Raw genomic sequence first — 22,903 nt, forward strand, 5'->3', positions numbered from 1 at the left:
TTTTTTTTGCCATTCCTCTATTTATGTCCATGGCAATTAATTGCTGTCAGCTGCTTTTAATGTATTAAAAAGCCTGGCTCTTTCTCTCTCCCTCTTTTTTTTTTATATTTTACCCTTCATCCGGACGAGAGCCAATTAATTTGGGCTTTTCTCTCGGCCCCTAATTAACCCCTTCAGGACTGAGATGATGGCTAATGCCACTGATTGAGGCCAAGCCTGAAATTACCCAGAATTACCCGACTGCTGTGAGCGAGAAAGGAGATTACCGTACGTTCATTGTTCGACGGAGCCGCCATTCATTAGCTCGCTTACCCATAATTCATTAGGAGAAATGGAACAAAATGGAGTCGATAACATGGCCAATGTGCTACGTATATTTCTCTTTCCCGCTCCTGGCCTCCTTTCCTGTTCCTCTCTCTTTGTCTGAGTTAAAGCTTTGGCAGACATGAGAGTTGTCTGCCAACCTGATGTTGTAATCAATATATGTGAGCTGACGTGAGTCTGGACACGCGTGTTAATTAAGCAGCTTGTGGGTGGAAATAATTTGAGTGTGATAATGAGTTTTGAGAGAGGACTCGAACAAGATAACTGTCTTTTGGAGTACAGCCACTGACACGCGGGGCTGTCTAACAAGCCACGCCCACTTTTGTCAGCCCAGAGGTAGCAATCACCCAATCACTAGCGAGATTCATGTTAATTAGTTCTCAGCTTTTCTTGTGGGGGGATATAGGTGTGCACCTCGTAACCAGCCTCGAATATATGCTTATGTATCATCAAGACAAATGTCATCTTCTGTTAGAGTCAGCACCTGCCCAGTGTAAGTATCATTTAAAATCCATATAAATATGATAATGTTCATTAATAAACTAGTTTAAATGTTTAATAAATAAAGGGGTAAAAACAATAGTCAAGACAATAAAAAAGCAATACAATTTAATTTTTTAATGCATTAAAATGGATATTTATATTTTTATTTTATAATCTGTTTATTATTTTAAAATAAATAAATAATGATTAACATATTTTAACTACGATTTAAAGAATGCATATATGACTCTCAAAACAAGTTATGTGGGTATACAGCTGAAGTCTGAATTATTAGCCCCTGTGTATTTTTTCCCCAATTTCTGTTTAAAGGAGAGCAGATTTTTCAACATATTTCTTAACATAATAGTTTTAATAACTCATTTCTAATAACGGATTTATTTTATCTTTGCCATGACGACAGTATATAACATTTTACTATATATATATATATATATATATATATATATATATATAGATAGATAGATAGATAGATAGATAGATAGATAGATAGATAGATAGATAGATAGATAGATAGATAGATAGATAGATAGATAGATAGATAGATAGATAGATAGATAGATAGATAGATACTAGACACTTCTACACAGCTTAAAGTGACATTTAAAGGCTTAACTAGGTTAATTAGGTTAACCAGGCAGGTTAGGGTGATTTTAGCTATATTATAAATATATAGCTTGAAGGGGCTAATAATTTGGACCTTAAAATGTTTTTTAGAAAAAAAAAATTAAAATGGTTTTATTCTTGCCAAAATAAAACAAGTAAGACTTTCTCCAGAAAAAAAAACTATATATATATATATATATATATATATATATATATATATATATATATATATATATATATATATATATATATATATATATATATATATATATATATATATATATATATATATATCAGACATACTCTGAAATCATGTGTGAAATATTTAAAATAAAATAAGATAATTCAAAGGGGGGCAAATAATTTTGACTTCAACTGTATATGGTAAATGGGTTAAAATTGAAATTGAGGTTCATTGAAATTGAAAATCACATTTTTATTTTTAACAATGCCTATTACTAATCGAAAATTATGTTTTGGTATATTTACAACTAACAAATTTCTTTTTAGACTTTTTAGATTTTAGACATGAATAAAAAAAAAAAAAAAAAAAAAATATATATATATATATATATATATATATATATATATATATATATATATATATATATATATATATATATATATATATATATTATTTTGACTTCTACAGTGTATTTTTGTATTTCCAAAAAAAAAAAAAAAAAAAAAAAAAAACAGAGTTGTTTTGTAGAGCTGGTTCACATATTTGAATAATAGTTATTTGATGGCATATTAAAATAATCTATTTAAGATTGCAGTCCAGCCAAAAACAAAAAGAATCATTATAACTTACTAAAATTATATTTACAACTTATAACTTAATATTAATTATTATAATTATTTTAAATCTTCAAACATTTTTATTATTCCCTAAACCACTTGCTTTTATCAATTTGTCAGCAAGGAGATTTTTAATAATTAAAAAAAAAAAAAAAAAAAAGAATCATCATTTAAAATAATAAAAATATGCTGATTCTACATACATTAATAAGTATGAATCATAATAAGTATGGTATCTCACAAGTTATTAAGCAAAAATATTAAGTAAAAAACTATTAGTTCATATTTATTTACAATTGATCTGTAAATTACAATTTACAAATTCACAAGCTTTAATGTATTTTCCAAGTATCTCCCAGAAGAGAATGATGAGTGAAACAACAGCCCAAGGCTGATCGCTGCCCCTGCCATTTCACAAAATAGACACTCGCTATGCTTTGGTTGTGTTGACCTCTTAATTCTGTTATTCTATTAAAGGTGGGGGTAAAATTAAATTTGTGTGTGTGTGTATGTGTGTGTTTAAGGGGTGTTCAGGTTAAACGGTGCTAAGCACTTTCCCTTATCACCCCCCGCTTTAGAAGATTCACCTCTGACCTCTCTGAGAGGTCTTCTTCAGTCTGAGCCCCAGGGCAACAAACTCCAAACATCAGACAATCAGCTCACATCACTTCTCTGACTGCCCTCCAGCGACACTCACAAAGCCATTCCTTTCCTTTCCTTTCCTTTCCTTTCCTTTCCTTTCCTTTCCTTTCCTTTCCTTTCCTTTCCTTTCCTTTCCTTTCCTTTCCTTTCCTTTCCTTTCGCCATTCCTAACAATAAGCTACATTGTTACTAGGAAAGAACTGATAGCACTTTATTTTACAGCCTTCTTGTGTACATACATATCCTATGCACTTATCATAGTCATAACATAAAATGGTAGAAAAACTACTAACCCTAAACCAACCTCTGAACATAACCTCGACTCATGTAGTTCCACAAATTTCTTTCTCAGGAATGTACATTTAATTTGTTTTGGAACTGCTGAGGAGCCACTTTTGAAGTGTCTCTTTCTGAACTAAACCAAAACAAACTACAGGTGTTGAATTTTATCTGTAAATGTGCATCTATTTAAAGATAAACAAATGAATAATTATTAAGATGTTAAATACAATATTGGATAAGTAGAAGAAACATGAATGCAATGGGGTTGAGAGACCTAAATGAAACTAATGCGAATACACAAATATGGTGGTTATGTTGAGCTTGACATCTAGGTGGCACTAATGGGAACTGTGCAGTCATTGCGTAAAACAATTTTGACAAATTACAGCGTTTGCGGTAAAACAAAGTAAGATGAACCTAACTGGGATGCAAAGAATATGTGCAAGCGTAATTTGTCATAGAATATTTCATACATTAATATTAAAGGTTGTTTATTGACATTTAACATTTTGCATCGAACTTTCAGAACTTTTATTTTAAATTCTGAAATAGGTCACACGTAAAAAAAAAAAAAAAAAAAAAAAAAAAAAAACATACACAAAAAATGTTTCTTTAAATTTTCCATCACTGATAGATTAGTGTTAGTCTAATTTAATCTCTTTTTGGTTCTTTGTGGCACTTTTATTTTTCAGAGAGCACTGTTTGTTGTTAAATCTGAATCTGAGCTGAATTATTGAATTATATAATTAATCTCCGAATCAGGCAATACCAGGGAAGCAATAAGCTGATCAAATTGTTCATTTTTTTTAAAACAGATTTCTGGCCGTGCGAATCTTTAAACTTGTTCTAGATTATTTCTGCTCTTGAAAAAGCTGAGCAGCAGAGATTGTGGATGAATTGAACTTCTGTAGCCTGCCTTTCACCCCATGTAGCGGTCAGAGGTCAGGGGTGAGTGACAGGACAAGGAGGCCATGACAGGGCCATGTTTATTTAACTTTTCACCCAATGAAAGGCTAAAAAAAGATGCAACCACATTAGTGGTAATGATCAAGACCAGAGATGTCCAAATGTTTTCTTAAAACTAGCCAAAGACCAACCTTGATTGAGGGCTGCAGGTCGAATATATACCATATATACAGTTGAAATCAGAATTATTAGCCCCCCTTTTAATTTATTTTCTTTTTTAAATATTTCCCAAATGATGTTTAACAGAGCAAGGAAATGTTCACAGTATGTCTGATAATATTTTTTCCTCCTGGAGAAAGTCTTATTTGTTTTATTTCAGCTAAAATAAAAGTAGTTTTTTTTAAAAACCAATTTAAGGTCAAAATTATTAGTCTCCTTAGGCTATATGTATATATATAGATAACTGTCTACAGAACAAATCATTTTTATACAATAACTTGCCTAATTACCCTAACCTGCCTAGTTAACCTAACAAATCTTGTTAAGCCTTTAAATGTCACTTTAAGCTGTATAGAAGTGTCTTGAAAAATATCTAGTCAAATATTATTTACTGTCATCATGACAAAGGCAAAATAAATCAGTTATTAGAGATGAGTTATTAAAATGATTATGTTTAGAAATGTGTTGAAAAAAAAATCTTCTCTCCATTAAACAGAAATTAGGGAAAAAAACAAACGGGTCAAATAATTCAGGGGGGCTAATAATTCTGACCTCAACTGTATATAATATATATACAGTGTATGTATGTATGTTTGTATGTATGTATGTATATATATATATATATATATATATATATATATATATATATATATATATATATATATATATATATATATATATATATATATATATATATATATATATATATATATATATATATAAACATATTACATTAAAATTACCATGGGTAATTTCCTAATTTATTTTTTTATTTTTTTGCTAATATTCAAATAACAATAACTAGAAAACGTAGAAAACTAGAATCCCATTTATAACACAATAGAGTTTATTGCTGAATACACTAGTTGAGCCTTTGCCTTGATTTGCTGTCAATGACTTGTGCATTGTCCTCTATCTCTCAAGTGACAGTAACATTTAAATTCTGTTGGATTTTTTTGTAACTCAACAATAAAACCAAGAACCAAAAGCTTTAACGATCTCTGTTAAAGGTATTCGCTACAACCACCTTCCCATCATTCTTCCTTTCTTTTCAGATAGGACGGTGGGCCAAATCTAAGTTTACAGTGGGCCAGCTTTGGCACACAGGCCCCACTTTGGGCATCTCTGATCAAGACACAGACACAAATAAGATAGAATTACTGAATAATTAGACTTTTTATTATTATACCAAAACATATTGTTAATTTTAGCATTTTACAATACTAATGTAATCGTTTTCGGACTCCCTATGTAGTTTAGAGAATAAACTGACAATTTTTACCCTTAGGAAATTTGTGTGTGCGTGTCCACCGTACCAAACTGTGTCTTCAAAACAGAAAAATGTAGTGAGCCATTTGTGTACTGTTACAAACCAAATTACAGACAAATTTAGATCAAACTTGCTGGTACATCTTTTGGTCACATATAATTTTGATGGTCCATTTGTTGAATTTAGGTTACATCGCATCTACATGCCAACTAACTCTCATTAGATTATAAGTAGACTGTTGGGTTGAGGTTAGTGTAAGTTGCAAAGTTTCTTATAGTCAATTAAATGTCGGTTTAGCAGCAGTATCAACAGACATCAAGCAGACAGTCTACTAATACTCAAATAGACCATCAAAATAAGAAGTGTTACCTAATTGCTATTATTGTTCAGTAAGTGACAGTTTAATAAGATAAAAATACATATCTGTGGTATAAGACCATTTCAGACTCACATTTAGCCAACATTTAGCTTATTAACGGCTCAGACATTCAACATTCGCAATTTCAGTTTGTCTTGAGGTCATGGGCTCGCTGCAAACAGAAGTAATGCTGTTTAGAAAGGCAAATTAAAATGAATTAGTATATAAATGCAGGCATCAGCAACTCCCAACCATCTCAGACAGATTTTATTGTGCTACCCGCACTAAAAGATTCACCCTCGGTGTCCTTTATTTGCGTTTTTATGCTGCCTTTTTTTCATTCATCTGCGTTGGTGGGCTTTACCGTCTGCCGTTTGTGATGAATACCGAGGCGTATGTGTGCATCTGTATTGTAGCAACTAACTGCTTTTGCGCTGTAGATAATTCTTCCCCCCGGTATGTTTGTCTCATAGACACGCAGGCCCACGTGGGAATGTGAGCGGGTTAGAAGGGAGTGAGTGTGCGCTCACTGAGACCTTATTACCTCTTCCTGCGTGGAGTGTGTTGTGTCTCGAGTGATTGGTGATCACATTTGTAATGGCACACTGCTGCACAACGCCATTATGCCCTTTGTCATCTTACTGAGCCACTGACAGCCAACCGGCTCTCGGAGACAAGAGGTATAAATGACAAACACACACACACACGTACGCACACAAGCATGTATGTGAGATGATTTGGAGACTACAGGTGTGCGTTTAGTGCTTTTAAGTAGGCATTAAACTCAGTCTAACTCCTAAGATGTGTGGCGTATTGATTTCTTGTTGTGCAAAGAAGCGTTCAAGCCCCATTTAAGATTTTCTCCTGCACGTAGCCGGGAGCACACCGAGGCCTTGTGAATTAGAGAAATCGCACATTTATCACACGCATTATTTTAAGATACTTGGAAAAGGCGACAGCTTGAAGATCTATGGTGGTGCATTACAAAACGCTACGGCGCCTCCTGTTCGTTCCCTCCATTCCTTATTGGGGTAATGTTGGGGTCACTGGGACACACCCATGAGTGTTTTTTTTTTTTTTTTGGTGTGCTAATATCTACTCTATCTCTCTCAGAGTGTGTGTAGATTGTCCACACACAAGCTTGTGATTGAGAGAATTTATAAGGTGCTCTAAATTAGCATTTGTAATGGGAGTGCTTCCAAGGTGAGACTGCAGATGGTGAGTGAATTACAGTGCATGTAAATTACACAGGTTAAGAGAGACAGCTCGCCTCAAAGGCGTCCGCAGACAAAGTGAAGCCTTGGGTCAGCGCAGTAGTGAATCAATCAGGCCCAATTGTTGAGGAGTGGATGCGCATTGCCTGCATCACTGTAATTTGCTATGTAGGTACCCGCTTATTGCAAAGGCCTAGTGAAAACGGCCTGCGTGTGTGTTTGTTAGCGATAGCGCAAACGCAGATACATTTCCTCCGCCGCCGCACATAATCCGCAATTTTGTTTATCTGAGAAGTCCAGCGATACATAAAGTCCCTTAGTAGCTCAATAGCATTACAACACCGCATTCATTTGTGTTGGAGAGGGCTGGTTCGAGAGTTTCACTGAGCTGCTCTTTTGTAGCAGCGCAACGGAGATAAAGCCTCCAATGTGTGGTTCGCTCCCGCACACGTAAACCTCTCATTCTGAGCAGATTATGTGTACAGACCAATTACGTTCCTCACATCCTGGGAAATATACTCATTGTTGAGGTATTTAGGCGCTAAGCAATTATGTAGGCCTTTTTCCTGCACAAACATACCTTTGGCTGTGCATGTTTACAATTGGTTTACTCCCCGTCGTGAACTGGGTCAAATTCATAGCTCAATGCAACCTTGATAAATATGTACGCAGATTTCATACAAAGCCCAAGCAACTTTAAAAATGCACCATTAGCATCAGGATATTTGCGCATGTAGGAGTGTGTAGGCATTGTTAAATGTATGTGCATAGTTGTTCTTAACCTTATGACCCGTTTCCACTGAGTGATATGGTACGGTATGGTTTGGTGTGCATTTATGGCCGTTTCAACTGTCAAAAGGTACCTAAAAGCGAACTGTACCATACAACTTTTTGGGTACCCTTCGCAAAGGGTACCTAGCACGACAAAAGGGTACCAAAAGGCAATGCAAGACGTGTAGCTGAAAGCTATTGGTTTACAGAGAAATGACACTAGCGCATAGCCAGGACAAAGGCACCGGCATTTTTAAATACACAACCAACACATTACACCGTAATAGTATATACATATAATAACAAGCAATGGTCGACCCAAGCTCAAACAAACCTTGTCGTTGTCTTGATGAACAGCCATAGTCAAGATGGACCAAATCTGGCTTGTCCTGTTTTCATTTTGCGAGGCCGTCTAATAGTGCGAGCGGATTCACTTTCTTTAAAGAGCTCGTGATCGCATCTATATTTAAAATCGCAAATTTCTTGAGCTGATGATAATAACGTGGCCATGATTATTGAAGGGACTCTGACCTCCGATCCATGCAGAGTGAAGGAGTGAAGCGCAATAAAAACAAAGGAGGAGCCGGAAAAAAAAAGAGCAAGTGATTCTTTCAGCAAACTAAACAATGAACAAACTGCCATGTTTAACTATTATCATCACCTTTTGGACTATTATGAACTCGGAATGACAGAATTACTTTCTAAACAAGAGGATACATGCGCTGGTGAAGATTAAATATACAGATGAGAGGTTTGCACTGACTGTGGGCTATATGTTGTGTGTAGTTTTTGAAGCCAATAAGGCCTAAATGTATGCTGTGTGTAGTTTTTCTGAAATTGGTAACATATCAGGGACTGTAAGGAGCTGTATGTGTTCATATATGTTTTATTCACTTATTTATTTTATATAATTGCAGATGTTACAGTAGAATGTAAAGCCTTATCATAGATCTGCAGTTATAATTATGTTGATAGAAAGGTAAGTAATGAACATATTTATTCACAAGTATTGATGTGCATAAAGCATTTGTTTTGTTAGAAGTGCTTCTTATATGATATGTGAACGACCCGTACAGCTTTACTGTAGTCATTTCCTCAATCGAAAATGACGTTGACTGAAACTTTGTCATACACCACGCCCTACCCCTTGGTACCCTTTTGGCAGTGGCAGCGCAAGCCTGACAAAGGTGACTCGTACCATACAGTACTGTACCCCTCAGTGGAAACAGGCCATTAATAACCCCAAGTTCGGTGGCTCATCAGGCTGGGAGATAGAAGAGAAAATGGCTTTCTTACACTTCAATTTCACGCACATTTTCTTTGCGACTAATGAGCACCTTAAATATGGCGCCAGACTTCAGGAATGCCTGTGAAGGCTGACATTTTCACACACAGCAGCACCTTGTCACCACACATGATGTCCCCTCTACCTGGCTCCTGACGTCTTTGAGTGTGTGCGTGCGCATGCTGAATGCTCTCTGACAGATCTGACGAGGAACATATTCAGTAACCAAACAGGGTAAACCATTTTTTTTTTTTTTTGGAAATTGTCCCACCCATTATGAGATATTTCTTATATGTGGCCCTCACAAACGTTGTTTCTTTCTCTCTCTCTCTATTGCATATACACAAGCAAGGAATCAGCACATACAGTATGTCATTTTCATTTTGTTTGAGTGCAGTCTATGTATGCTAAAGCATAATTTTGCAGTCACAAACTCTAAATGCGATTCTGTTGTCATCCTGGATGAGTCCCAAGCAAATTTGTCCCTGCAAAATAGGAACCTGAGCTAATTACAACAGTGAAAACTGTGAAAAAGAGACAGTTAATGCCAGAGCAATTATCTGCTACATTCCTTTGTAGAGAGGGAAAGGCGCACCGCTCTTCACACCGCCTGATGCTTCCCTAGTTAAACCATATTAGGAGACGTTGTGAGTTGATGTGTCACCAGGCAGGGAATTAGATGAGAGGAGTGATGGGATAGATCTGCCAAAAACATATGACACCACTAAAGTCTGCCGCATCAGAGATAAACACTTAATGTTTGTGAGACCAGCAGCAGAGGTCTATGCTAATGTATAAACACACACGCACGCATGCACCCAAGCCACCTGGCTGATTTTAATTTGCCTGTCAGAGGTCCGGTGGTCTACCCCGATCGTCACACAAATGTCTTTTTACACACTTGTCGACTGCTATTTAACTGACAGCAGTTCTCTTTAATCTGCTCATTTCTTATCCCCCGGCGCCCGACAGACTTGTGAGCCACGACACATCAAGTTATTGCAAAAAACCAAAACAATTTCAATTTAATGCTGCAGTAGAAAAAAGGTTATATGAAGTCATATAATGAGTGCTTCATTGTCAACAACAACAGAAAAAAAAGGTAACACGGCACAGAATGCATAACAGTGCCTGTGCTGTTAACATGCCAATATTTTACACATAAGGTTTCCATTCACTGGCAGCTGTCAGTTACTTCAGTAAATTAACTGCCAAAACGTAGCAGAACTGTCAATTGGAGGTAAGGTAACCATGGTTACCTTTCATATCCCCTAAAATGATGAAGCTGCAGTGTGGCTTTATGGAGGAATAATTAGACAGAACAACAAAATAAAAGATACCGATCAAAAAGGCATTCTACAATATGAAACAACAACCAAGAGTGTTTATAAATAAAAAGGTTACATCGTGGAATTCCTCCTTACATTATAAAGTTTCATCTTTTTATACAACCATTTAAGTCAAATGATGGAACAAGTCTTGTACAAGTTTAACCCTTTGAGCACGAGGTGGAAATAAAACTTTAGGGTGATCTTTTTTCTTAGCATTTTCATATCTTCTGATTAAATAACATATTTATAAAACTATTGTGCAAAACACTTTCATTAATGTCTTCATATATTGTGCACCAGTAGATAGTCATACCCATCTTAAATTAAAAAATATAAAATGATGCATAATTTAGACAGAAATTAGTTTATGTTTTTTTTATGTACACATTTTTACACTGACCTGAATTCATAAAAGGCCCCTGATTTGAGCAAACTAAAAAAAAAAAAGAAAACAAAAAATAACATACTATTTTGGATTCACGTATACTTCTGCACCGCAAGCTGAAAAAGAAGTGATGTATCAGACGTATGTAGTGTTTAGTGGGTTTAAAAAATAAATAAATAAAACAAAAAACTGAATATGCCCACTCAAATACATATCAAATGTGTTATTTCCAATCTTTTGTATTTATTTCTTTATGTATTTACGTTTGGGGGTTGTAAATATAAAAGTATTTAGGCGTACTCAGAGGGTTAAATTTTTTTAGGTCAATAAAAATGGAAATAAAAAAAGAGAAAAGAGAGATAAAGAAAAGCCCAGATTTAGTTTTCAAATATTGAACTAAACCATTCATTAATGCATGCAGCTTACTGCATCTCAAGGATGCCAAAAAAATTCAATTTACACAACTTTCAAATACATACAACTTCATTTTATGCCTTTTTTATTTACCTTCATATTTTACCAGTGACCTCTTCACTGCACAGTTAGAAAATTATCATTTGCCATCATTTTCTCTGTTTTCCATTGTAAACTGAAAATGCAGAAAATGAACGTCTCTAGAGCCAAATGAATGTTCCCCAGAGGAAAATAAAACTCCAAATTATGTGCCAAAACTAAACAGTAGTTTTCTGGCATCTATGTGCAGTTAGTTCTTTGTTAATTACTTTCAGTTCTTTTTTTTTCCTTAAGAAATGTTAGTCAGAAGGCTTGAAAAAAGGACAGGAGATAAAGAGATAAGAGAGTTTTTGTCCTTGGCCATCGCTAAGGTTTCTCAAGTTCACTAACATACATAAGATGGTCCTCTGGAGATTTACCATGGGTCTTACTCAGATGGAGCTTGACGGCGTGTTTGCTGGCAAAAGTCCGATTACACAGTTTACACTGATATGAGGTGCCATTTGCCTCCTCATCTGGGGAAGGGGAGGGGGAAAGTGAGTGAGGACTTGGGTTCGCGATCGTATGAGCCAAAGAATGCGCTTGGGCTGAAAGCAGTTTCTCAGATAGTCCCTTGGTGTGGCGAGAGATCTGGCTAACAAGATGTTCTCCAGACAACTTAGCCAGGTCCCTGAGCCGAAAGCCCAAATGTGACTCAAGATGGCTGACGTAGGTAGAGGGGGAACGAATCTGTGATGCACAGTCACTGCAGAAGAAGACAGGGTGGCCAGAGTCTAGATTTTTCAAGAATTTTGTGCCACCTGTCCGCCTCAGCTGGTATTTGACATTTGCTAGCCAGTGGCTAATGGTCGTCATTGAGAGTCCAGTAAAGCGCGAAATATGCATGCGCTCCTGTGGACTGAGGTCTGACATAATGTACTTGCCGTCCCCTGTTTGCCGCAAACTGGAGGCAAATTGTGCCTGCAGAATGAGCAAATGCTGAGGATTCCAATTGGACTGTCTGCCTTTTCGTTTCTGAGCAGGAGAGATCTCCTCTGATTCCTCAGGTGTAGATCCATCTATGTCTGATCGCTCTGACAGACTTGTTGGAGTGGAGGACTTAGATGCATGGTTTTCTGTGAGGTTACGTAGCATGTCGGAGATGTCAGACAGGGCATTTTCACGCAAAGGTGAGTTAGACATGAAGGAAGCCACAGCGGATGAGGCTTTGGCCATGGTGATGGTTGATGACGGTGAAATTGAAGTGGGTGTGGAGGTGGAGGAGGACAGGGCAGCAGATCCTAAAGAGTTGCTCTTATCGCTCTTGCCTTTGGTCAGATCAATAGGCTGGTCATTGTTGATGTGGTAGAAGTAGCGGTCTAGATGGTCATTCGTCTTTTTGGTCTGAGATGGAGTGGAGGCAGCCACTGCTGCCTTCTCTGCCAGGCTGTTGCTCATCTTAAAAAGCATGCTCATGGGGTCAAGGGATGGCAGGGCAGGCTTGGCAGCTTTGCCAAGGTGAACATTCATGACAGACTGAAGCGCACTTAAAGGGTTGACAAATGGCTGCTCTGGAGGATGATCGGTTATAATAGCAGTGCTGCTACATAAGGTGGACACTGGGGTTTTGACAACATGGTCAGTACCATTCTCCAGAGACTCTTTTGTAAGAGCATCCCCATTTGATTCTTTGTGAGTGATTCCGCCCCCATTAGTCTCAGGGGTTTTGGCTCCTCTTCTTTCCTTAGGGGACTCCCCTCTGGCAGATTCCCCTGCATCACTACTGCACGGAGAGGGTGTGGTCCGTCTCAGAGGGGAAGACCTTGCTCCAGGATCCCTCATTTTCTCCTCTACTTTGGCCACTTTTTCTGTGACTTTTTTGACCAGCTCCTCCATGGCATGAAAGTTGTTTTTGGGTAAAGGGGATGTTTGGCAACTAGGTGGTGAAATTAGAGGTTGGCTTTTGGTAGGAGACAGGAGCTCTTCTCCAGAAAACATATACTTCAGAGGAGAACTTTTCCCTGAGTTGCGCAGGGAGAGTTTCATAATGTTTGGAAGCTGGTAGGCAGCGTGGATACTTGGATAGCCTCCCCAGCTGGGTGTGCCATTCTGTGCTTTGTTGATGGCAGATGTTACTGTATTCTCAAGAGACTTCAAAATGTCAAACCCCCCCTTAGGGCTTTCTTCAAGATCTTCCTCTGTCAAATATGGATACTTGGATGAAACTTCAAACTTCTCATCAGTTTCGCTTTCTGCTGCTTTCTTGTCTTTGTTATTATTTGTTTCTCTTGTACACTCCACTTCCTTCTCCTCCTTTTTAATCTCCATGGGCATGATGGCAGGAGAGATACTAGGGGGAGGAGGTGCAGGAGGTGGTGGGGAAAATGCAGTGGCAGCAAGTGGCACTGACTGTACCTTGTCTTCATTAGTAAGTATGGGGTTAGGAGCTGTTGTGGACATTGACTCCATGATAGGTTTGCCTTTCTTGATGGCAGAGTTAGTGACTTTGATGAAGTGTCCTGTGACCATCATATGGGCGGTCAATTCCTGTAATGTGTCATGTGAGCTTCCACACTCCATGCACTTCAGGATCTGGGATTTTCGCGACTCAAACTGCCATGCATAACTAGCACCGTTCTGGTGTCCATACCGATTATTGGGTGTGATGTAAGGATTAGGGGTCTTTTGCAGAAGGTCATTGGGGTCAGATAAAGAAGGCTTGGGGGTGCCACCGTTAGAATCTGGTGAGCTGGGGAGTTCTAGCTCAATAGGGGCTCTTTTACGAGCTGAGGAGATAATCTTGGCTGCCACAGGAGTTACAGGTTCCTTAAGAGGCACTTTCTGGTAGTGTTTCGTTTTGATCATGTGAACACTGAGATCCTGTAGTGACTCAAAAGAATGTCCACAGTACATGCATTTGAGAACTTTCTGGGCATCCTCCTTTCCTTCCATCTCAAGGAGGGAACGTTTGCGAGGCTTTGACCAGCGCTTGGTACCTTCACTGTCTGTCTCATGGTTGTCATCTCTGTAGTGGCCCGTCTCATTCATGTGCACAGTGAGCTCAACTAGAGTGTCATAGGCAGCACTGCAATCTTTGCAGCGGAATTTGCTTGCCCCAGTGAAAATGGAGCCGTAGAGTTTGGTGCTCTGCCGATAAAGCTGCACAGTACTGAAGAGGTTAGGCTCGGATGCTGGGTGCAGTAGTCTACTCTGGTTCTGTGAAACATTCTGCAAGGTCTTAGCCACTGCTGTCTGGTGCCAGTCGTATCCACCACTACCACAGCTACTGCTGCTGCTACTACTGCTGCTGCTACTACTGTGGCTACGTGGGGGTTTTTCTGGTGGTTGCTGAGATAAATTCAAGTTCAGCGATGACCAGTATGAGTTGGTCAAGAAGCTAGTGTAGATAGCTTTCATCTGTTCCAGGCTGTCTGGGCCTAATGGTGTGGCTTCCTCGCTGCTTGGTGTGGCTGTTGTCGTCATCATCATTGACGAAGTCGAAGAAAGAGAGGTGAGGGGCTCCTTGGCCGAGCTGTCTTCTTCATTCTTCACTGAGGCACTCTCAAAGTCTGACATGCGGTCACTGGATTCACTCAGGTGGGACTCGCTGTCCATCTCATGGCTGGAGAAATCAGCAGGTGGAGAGTCATGGAAGCCTGGCCTGTCTTTAAGGAGTAAGTCCTTGTCCTGGCACACATATTTCATGGCAGGTTCCTCCTCCAAAGCAGAATCCTCTCCCTCAACATCCTCGTCTAGCAAGGCAGCCTCCTTTAGCTCCTCTGGCACGTATGCTGCAGGTAGAAGAGAGATAAAAGAAAAAGCAGAAGTGTTATCACATTGTCCAATGATGAGGAATTGACACATCACATTCCTACAATGCCTAGCATTGAGGATAGACAGCTGATAGAAACGTCAGAAATCAATGTGTTTTCTTCAGCAGTGAAAAACAAAACAATCAGTCAGACTTTTTTTTTTTTACATTATAAAGTGTTGCAGTAATTTCTTCTCTGCTTTCCAATTGCATTACATTGCCACATGGAATCAAGTTCTGACTCTACCCCCTTTGTTTTGAAAAGAGAGTGTAACAGAAAAAAAAGAAGAAGAAGAAGAAGAAGGGGTGGGGGTTGTAAAATAACGGGAAAAATCACTCTTCAAACCGAAGTTGCCACCTTATTCTTCTCAAGGGGCAACAGCTTGAAATTAAAACTAAATTTGAAATTAATGAAGCACATTCTGGAGGTGGCATTCGTTTCTGAAGTAATAAATTACTTGTATCAACCTCAGAGACAGCAGTTCCTGTCTGTCAATTAATATGTCTTACGCTTCTTCAGCAGCCCCTAATGCATTCCCAAACAGACACACTCGCCATTTAAATTAAGAAAGTATTCTCACTCATTACCCAGCAAAGGGCTGCTTTCTTGTAAATAAAAAATGATTATATGTACAATTCTGACATTAAATCCCTGCACCAAACACATTTGTGTCAATTACAAAAGATTAGAAAGTTGAAAATTACGATTCACAATTTAGCCTTGAGAGCGCAAAAGCTTATAAGAAAACACTGTAATGTCTGAAAAATAAGAAATCAAAACATATTCCTTTTAACTTCCAGTGCAAGTGATGCAGAAAGAGAAAGGCAGAAAGAGAGAAACAGAAATTCCACGCATTCCTAACTCTGTCAGTTAATCACACTTTTGACCAGGTATGTAAACAATGGAGAGAAAGGACACTCCATTGGACACACAGATTTTCTGTGAACACATTCTATCATGTCTAAATACCACAAATGTCAGACTAGTCATGCTATAACTTCAACACACAGTATATACATTTAATCCTAAATAGAATATGTCAATTTGTATACAAGGAACATTCCAGGGTATCCTCAACAAAGACTAGATAGAATTAAAATAGTATAAACTAGGCATGGGACTATAACCGTTTTTAAGGTATGGCGCGGTTTGGATTAGTCAAGGTTTCAAATTTTCTGCTATACCATTATATGTTATATGTAAGATTTTTTATTTATTTTTTTGTTTGATTTTATGACAACAGTATCTCCAGCAGAAAAGATACCCGCAGATGCCATTGTAAAAAAAAACAAAAAAAAAAAAAACAGTGTTTTTGATACCAATGAATACAGCAGAAGTCAATGATTCATTTTCATTATTCAGCCTGACTGTTCCAAAACATTTGAAATGTTTCTCAAAATAAAATGTTTTGTGTTTAAAGCGGAATTATTATTATTATTTTTTTTTTTTTTTACCCAGACAATAAAAAAAGAACATATTTTAGGGCAGTAACCACAATTACCGTATAATCACAATACCCTGAAACCATGATATTTTATCCAAGGTTATTATACCGTCAGAATCTTATACCAGCCCATGCCTAATATGAATTGATATCCGCCCAGTTTTAGCGAAGATAATTAATTTAGGCATTTGAGAAAATAATATGTTATAGATTAATTATGATAGCCATATTACACGAAAGCACTAAGTACTAAAACTAAACTATACTAAATTTAGTAATTACAATAATAATACAATTATTAATATGATTTTCAATCAACAAAATAAATCTATTTTGACACATCAAAAATAAACAGGACCCTTCCAGCTTAAACATAAAAATAGCTAAGCATCTAATTTTCTAAATCATGTGTATGTATGTAAACGTTAGTATAAACTGCAATTAAAAAAACAAAGTACACAAGTCTCAGAACAAAGGAAAAGACCATTCAATGGCGATGTTTTTTTTTACAGCATTATTATTAGGATCCATCTTCTCACACACATCACAGCCAGTCTGTGAAATCGAATCGCCCCCTACACAAATCACAACCAACTGTGATCGTGCAGCACACACAAACTCACATGCACACGCTCACACACAGCCATCTGTTCTGAATCAGCCAAAACGACAGCTGTTTAAGAGAACAATGCCTTCGTTCAGGAAGCAGGAGAAGCCGAGCTTTACATCAAGGCCAAATAGCAATGTAAAAACCCGGTTCCTTCGAATACATTCACTTTAAATCTGCTCTCAATGATTACAACACACACATACACACCTAGGTAAAAAGGTAGAGGTTTTAGCATGAAATTTTTAGCTCCCGCTAAACCGCTGCATGTAAAATGTAAGGTCAACCTTGAACATAATTACACAAAATGATTAGCTGGTAATTAAAGTTAAAAAGGAGGGTGAGGGTGCCAATGGGCAAAAAACAAGAGCGAGAGCGAGAGAAGGAGAGTGAGAGCGTTTGCTCATCACTTCAAACCTGTCTCGCTATAACCTTGACCTGAACTTGACTGTATGTAGAGCACAGAGTGAGTATTGCCAGTGAGTAGGCGTACGCCCTACAGCAAATCTGAGGGAGAAGTGTGTACATGTTTTTCTATATATGTGTGTTTCCTTCAAAATCAATTTCTGACAGCAAACACAGAATTAGCACTGCTTAACAACCAACAATTGGCCTTAAGCCCCAAGGTAACCTAAGAGAGGTGGAGAAAGATGAGAAGAAAACAGCGACAGGGGCTAACGAGAGAGAGACCCGGCAATCTGCCCCACACACACATACATCGAGTGTTGGTGCATGTTCTGGCTGTGTTCCAGGACCACTAGCCCCCAGAGTACCTAGAGACTGTGTGTTCTGGCTGGGAACAATATTGAGATTTCATCCCTGGACCTTCAGAAGCCAGTGCTCCGGTCCAGGCCTACCCACACCACACAGGTGCTGTTTTAATTAGAAAACAGGATGCTTGGATCCAAACGTGGTAGGGTGGGGGTAAAATGAGAATGACCTCCCAATGATTTGGCATCAGATTGGAAGAAGAGCTTGATCTAATTTACACTCGGACATCCAGGGAGACGACCAGCAGAGAAAGCGCTTTTCTAAGGCAGTGGAGAGCGTAACCTTGCAAAGTTTAGTGTACTGTCTGGGTTAATACTATCGGAGAACACCTTCCTCAATAAATACAAAAACAATATCCTAGATTAGGGCTACTAAAAAGTGAAAACTAAAATCTAATTGCTTAATTAATTAGTTTCAACTTATTGTATTACGGTTTTCAACAATAAATAAGTTGGGAAAAATGTAATTTTTTTAGGTTGAAGTAATTAATTTAAATTGATCCACTGAGGCTTTTTTTAGTGTAGGTGAAACAAATTTACATTAAATGCTAAACTAAATTTAAATGACTTATTTTAATGCACAACTGTTGACTTCGTCCATATTAGAACATGTATTGAGTTAATACAACCCAGCAGTGACTTTAAACAGTGCCGATATTTTCATCAGCTACTGATTTGGAAAATCACCAGAATCACTGAGCCACATACATCCAATTAGAAGCTTTCCAATCCACAAACCATGCACATTTACCATGGATTAACAGTATCACTAACTTTAGCCATTGTATTCTGCCAGACATGTTGATATTGACTTTGTATTATATTATGAATGCAAACATTGATTATATTCCATTATCCTTTTCATAAATCAACAGCATTTTTATATGAACTATGGTGCTTTTGTGGATTTATATTACACTGAATCATGTTAAACTAAAAAAAAAAATACATTGCTAGGCTACTGTACTTCATGAAAAATACTAAGTCAAGCTACAGTCAAATGAGAGAGATCAATTTGTGTTCACCTATTTGGTCAATGCTTGTCATGTTTAGGATTGTCAGGACACTGGAATTTGGTAACAATCGATACTGAAAACGTCCATTTCCGGTGAACATTTGAGCGCTGTTCAGAACGTTCTTAAACATTTGCCATTGGTTCTTAACTGATTTGCCATTGTGTTCACATCCTCAACAGAAATGACTGTGATTGGCCATGAAGATCATCAATTGCCTGGACCACACCCAAGTTCAACTGTCCCCCCTTGCCACCTTCTTGGCCAGTTTGTGTTTAGTTACCAAAGCCAAAATATAGGGAGCTACTTGCGTCTATCTGCCGCAATAAAAACATCATGCGATGTCTGCAGAAGTCGTTTTTGGTGGAGACAAGGAGACATTATCACTGTGTTTACACAGGGTCAGTCCCATGCAGCCATACACACATGTGTTTGTTGTAGAGTTGGCGGTTCACTTCCATTACTTGATACGATTGCATACATATCAGAAGTTAACAGTACCTGAGTTTGCAAGAACCCCTCTTTCAGCAAACTCAGGTAGTTCACAGATGCGCACATGAGTTTAAAATATGTTCACACTAGCTAACCATATCGAACTCTGACGTCAAACGAACACATGTGTGGACCAAAAGTGCTAGTGTGAAAGCACCCTTAAAGTCACGTCAATCAGCTGGTTTGTCAATAAGCTGATATGCGAGCGATCCGCTGATGAATCGCGGCTTTAAAATGCTCCAGTGTCCCTGTATTTGTGGTTACACTCAGTAAACAGTGGTGAGTTCGATAAACTGATGACCTCCATAACCATTTTGGTTGAGCAAGTGAACACAATGGCAAATCAGCGCTGTTAATGAACGTGCGCAACAGTGCTCAAACGCACAAATTCCAGTATTGTGGCAACCCTGGTCATGTTACAATCATAGTTACAATCACAAGTTTCTCAAACTTTTGCTCCTGAGAAAACAATCTATGAATGAATTGAGCAAGTCGACAGTAAAAACAGAAACATTTATCAACCTTTCAGATGTACTGTCTTCTTTAGTGTGTGTTTCTTCCAATACATAGAGCGATAAACAAGTAGACTAAGTTAACACCCCTCGAGCTCTTGCCATTTGTTCTTGTTTGCAATCAGCCTCACTTCAACAGACAGCAGTAGAAGTGGGGAGCCCAGTCCAATACTTCTGGGTGTGCGGATGAGCTGGAAAGAGTGAAAGAGTAAGTAGTTGGTAATTAAAGCTGCTATATATAGCCCCTAAAGCCCACATTTATAATGGGAGGTATCTCTCTCTAATATGCCACTATCTGCAATGTGATATCATTAGGAGGAAAATGGTTTGTAGCCTTAAGCAGACAGGCTGTCTGTGTGCGGCTGGAGAATATGAGATAGCACCAATCCACTTCTCTTCTCCTCTTTCCTCTCATCCTCCGCCCTCACTCCTTTCCTCACCTCCCCTCCATCTCTCCTCGGCTATCATGACCCGCGTTAATGAAGTTAATTGAATCTGAGATCAATAATGCTTAATTATTGCAATTTGACATGCACAGACAAATTGGTGGGGAGGCCAGACGTGAACGCATGCATGCATGTGTATGTTGGAGGATAAGTGTGTGTGTGTCCAGCACCGGGGTGGGCGAGAGGGCACGGCTTGGACAGCGGAGGCAGAGAGAGAAGGATGGACGAAGCAGACAGGCGTGCCATCGATTCCAGAGAGACGCCCCATCGACCAGGGCTACTGACTGATGGAGGCCCTTCTCCAAGGCTAGCTGGAGAGATAGAGAGAGCTCACTGAGACCATTTTCACCAGCCCAGCCCACCTTGCCCAAACGGCACATTGAGATGGATTTGAAGGACGGAGGAGTGTAACGGAGAGAAAACTGAAAAAAAACACTTCTAATAAGAAGCCTTTACTTATGGAATCATCAGTGTTTTGTTTAGAGAGTGTATGAGCGTTACTAAGTGATGGTTACCATGGCTGTAACTCCAACAAGGTTTGTTTCTCCGCATTGTCTCCGCAACCAGATGAACACCAGAGGTATTTTCATTTACAAAGACATTAAAGGCATATCCTGGGTTATTTACAACTCAAATGTTTATGGACAGCATCTGCGGAATCTGCGACTTTAATGGCGATGCTGATAGCTGCATATTTTAAATGTTTATTTGCGATGCTGAACACTTGCCTGCTAGGCTTCCGCTGCCAATGCATTACTGCGAGCACGTTCTGCGTTCATCCAAATTAATGTCTGTAGCAACTGACAGCATGCCACAGATGCAGTACGAGGACGTTAAATAATAATATTCCTAAAATATTAATCTAACGTCAATGTAAATCGTTATTAGCAAACACTTTTACTTCCATGCCTCAAAGTATATTAAGGCTCCGTTGGTTGAAGATGGTTAATGCATTAATTAACATTGCATGTAAGGCTGGGCAATATGGCAAAAATGTGATCTCAATAAATATTGAACGATAACAATCTAAAGTATATTTCGATATAAGTTGTTAGTGCTTCCAGATTTAAAAGTGTACCCCAACAATGACTGAAGCTACAAAAATTAGAGGGTCCATTAAATGGCATAACATATTTTCAGCCGAAAAATTTTCAGTGGCTGAAAATTCGGTACATCTCTAATAGCAACACACTTTTAGATTCCCATTTGTTGCACATTTCTGCTGTGTGATTGATTCTTAGATCAATATAGAGTAAAAAATATCCAAAGCTTGTCATTGTTATTGACACAAATTTTATTGCGAATCGATATTATATCGTTTATCGGCCCTAATTGCATAAGCAGTTTATTTGTTGGATCTTTGTTAACATTAGCGACAAAAATACAGATGTCCCTTATTGGTTCATGCTAGGTCAGTTTCATTAATTAATATTAGTATACATTAGAGGTGTCACAAATAATAGCTTCGTCAATGCACTGTGAAGCAGACACGGACAATTCGATATCAGTTTAGTATTAATCATAACCGATTATTACATACTGATGTCATTTGTGATAGAATACCAAGTCGAAGGAGGCGAGGGTGAGTAAATAAATGACTTAAAAACTACTTGAAAGCAGATAATTCACTGCTTGTGAGCTTGTGGACAATCTTTTAGAAAACTGAAAAAGGTACAGCACACAAGTCGCTATTTCACAATCTGTAATATATTGTTAACACTCATAGATGTTTATTTATTTACATTTCATAGTTATACTTCCGTCACTTCTGTGTATATATGTGTATGTATGTGTATGTTGTGTATGTTATGTTTAAGACTTCACTGTGGACGGCAAAGTAAGAATTTTATTGTACTGGGAAACATGTTTCCTTACTGTGCACATGACAATAAACAAATTGAATTGAATTTCACTACTAGGGAGATAATAAAAAAACTGTCAAGTTCCACCTCTCTCTCTCTCTCTCTCTCTCTCTCTCTCTCTCTCTCTCTCTTTGTCTCACTTTGGACATTTGACCTGCTGGCATGTTTGTGAGGTAACTTTTCCTTTCCTCTCGGCTGTTAAAGCGATACTTGTGGATCCAGACATAAGCGAGTCATGAGACATCTGTAGTGTAAGTTTTCTCTACTGTGTTTATTACGGATTACCATTATGCACATATAGACTGTAACCACGGGTGTTCTTCCTGCGTCACTCATCAGTGAACAGTGCTGACAGTTTTAGAGCCAATCGCAGCCCTTTCTGTTGGGCATGGGACAAAAACCACTCATAGGAGTGTAAGAACTCGCTCGACAGCACTCAAAAAACAAGCAGGATAAAATTTACATTAGCTTATTTGCTATAAATGCTCATGTTGTCTTCTGTGATTGTATTTGCATTTTGTTTAAAATGTTTAAAAAGTGTTTCCTTACAATTAAAGGTACAGTTTATATATCTGACTGCTTGTATTAAAGGACAAAATTGTATTACAAATAATATAT

The 22,903-nt window shown here is 38.1% G+C and overlaps 1 protein-coding gene and 1 long non-coding RNA gene across 4 annotated transcripts in view; one reads left to right on the top strand and one right to left on the bottom strand.

Moving 5' to 3' along the window:
- LOC147843169 (uncharacterized) overlaps window positions 1-22,370 on the top strand; it is a 53,891-nt gene extending 31,521 nt beyond the window's left edge. The window contains exons 3-4 of the long non-coding RNA XR_015496155.1: window positions 20,103-20,185; window positions 20,591-22,370. This is a non-coding gene — a long non-coding RNA (uncharacterized LOC147843169). The remainder of the gene's footprint in view (window positions 1-20,102; window positions 20,186-20,590) is intronic.
- Window positions 10,176-22,903, bottom strand: part of tshz3b (teashirt zinc finger homeobox 3b) — a 55,151-nt gene continuing 42,423 nt past the window's right edge. For 2 of the 3 annotated variants that reach the window (XM_087259688.1, XM_087259689.1), the window contains exon 3: window positions 10,176-15,118. In XM_087259688.1, coding sequence (XP_087115814.1) covers window positions 11,715-15,118 — 3,404 coding nt within the window. In that variant the 3' untranslated portion in view covers window positions 10,176-11,714. 3 annotated transcript variants of the gene reach the window in all.

Source organism: Danio rerio, chromosome 7 (genome assembly GCF_052040795.2).
Source record: "Danio rerio strain M-AB ecotype USA chromosome 7, GRCz13ab, whole genome shotgun sequence".
Taxonomy (NCBI): Eukaryota; Metazoa; Chordata; class Actinopteri; order Cypriniformes; family Danionidae; genus Danio; species Danio rerio.